General features: G+C 48.5%; 1 protein-coding gene across 1 annotated transcript in view; it reads right to left on the reverse strand.

Moving 5' to 3' along the window:
- LAMA1 (laminin subunit alpha 1) overlaps window positions 1-1,097 on the reverse strand; it is a 165,786-nt gene that overhangs the window by 79,336 nt on the left and 85,353 nt on the right. The window contains exons 19-20 of the mRNA XM_012558209.1: window positions 984-1,070; window positions 100-311 (exon numbers count right to left, since the gene is read on the reverse strand). Of these exons, the coding sequence (XP_012413663.1) occupies window positions 100-311; window positions 984-1,070 (299 nt within the window). The remainder of the gene's footprint in view (window positions 1-99; window positions 312-983; window positions 1,071-1,097) is intronic.

The following is a 1,097-nucleotide window of genomic DNA, read 5'->3' on the forward strand; positions in this document are numbered from 1 at the left end:
AGTTACCTAGTAGGCTGAGCCCGTTTTGCCACATCTAAGCAGATGAAGACTTCAGAGAGCAATACATAATGGATGTAACTTCATCCACCACACACTTACGGCGGCAATTCTTAGCCGTCACAGCGTCCCCGTAGAACCCATCGGCGCAGCGTTCACAGTGGGCTCCCCCCGTGTTCCCGATGCACTTGAGGCACTCCCCAGTGACAGAGTCACAGTGGCCAGGCTCCAAGGGGTCCACATTGCCGCTGCAATTGCACGGGACGCAGGATGCCCCAGGCACTGTTGGGTTTCCAAAGTAACCGTCTGCGCATCTGTATGAAAGATTGAAAGCAGCATCCAAATAAATGCAGTTATTCGAGAAATTGCCAGAGCATCCAGGGACCCTCTGAATGGTTAATAAATCAGACTGACTACTTTACTTAAGAGTTACTGTGGAAGGAATGCAACCCCAAGTGCAGGCATTCACAGACTTTCCGCACCCATTGTGAAGAGAAGGGAGTGCGTCCATAATGAGGCTGGCTGTGGATGTGTCACTGGGGCCAGCTCCACCCCGCCCAGCCCACCCCCTCGCTGGCCCTTCACAGAGCTGGCACTGAGACTTACATGTGGGAAGAGACTACATTGGCTTCCGAAGGGAACAACCACATCAAATCACCCGTCACACATGGAATTATCCGGAGTGATACAATCATTAAACGTGTCAGAACTGTCATACCCACCCCTCACTGCTTCATACTGCCCTGGATGGGAATTCGGATGACCACACGGAGATATAACACTGTTCTATAAAAATTCCCAGGAAGTTTGAAAATTAATTTTTTAAATGATGTACTAGTCTTTCTCTACAATTACATAAAACAATAATTACATGTTAAAATTCCATAAACATACGTAACTGCACACGAAAAATACACACGTGTCATTTGTATTTCATGAGAACACTTAATGCAGCTTTTTAAAGGCAGCCGAGTGAAGCAGAGTACCTCTCGCACCAAGCGCCCGTGTATCCTGGGGCACACTGGTCACACAGCACTTCATCTCTGTCATCCACGCGGCAGGTGGGGCTGAAACTATCAAAGGGAGAGATGAGCACAATG

Source organism: Trichechus manatus, unplaced genomic scaffold (genome assembly GCF_000243295.1).
Source record: "Trichechus manatus latirostris isolate Lorelei unplaced genomic scaffold, TriManLat1.0 scaffold00146, whole genome shotgun sequence".
Taxonomy (NCBI): Eukaryota; Metazoa; Chordata; class Mammalia; order Sirenia; family Trichechidae; genus Trichechus; species Trichechus manatus.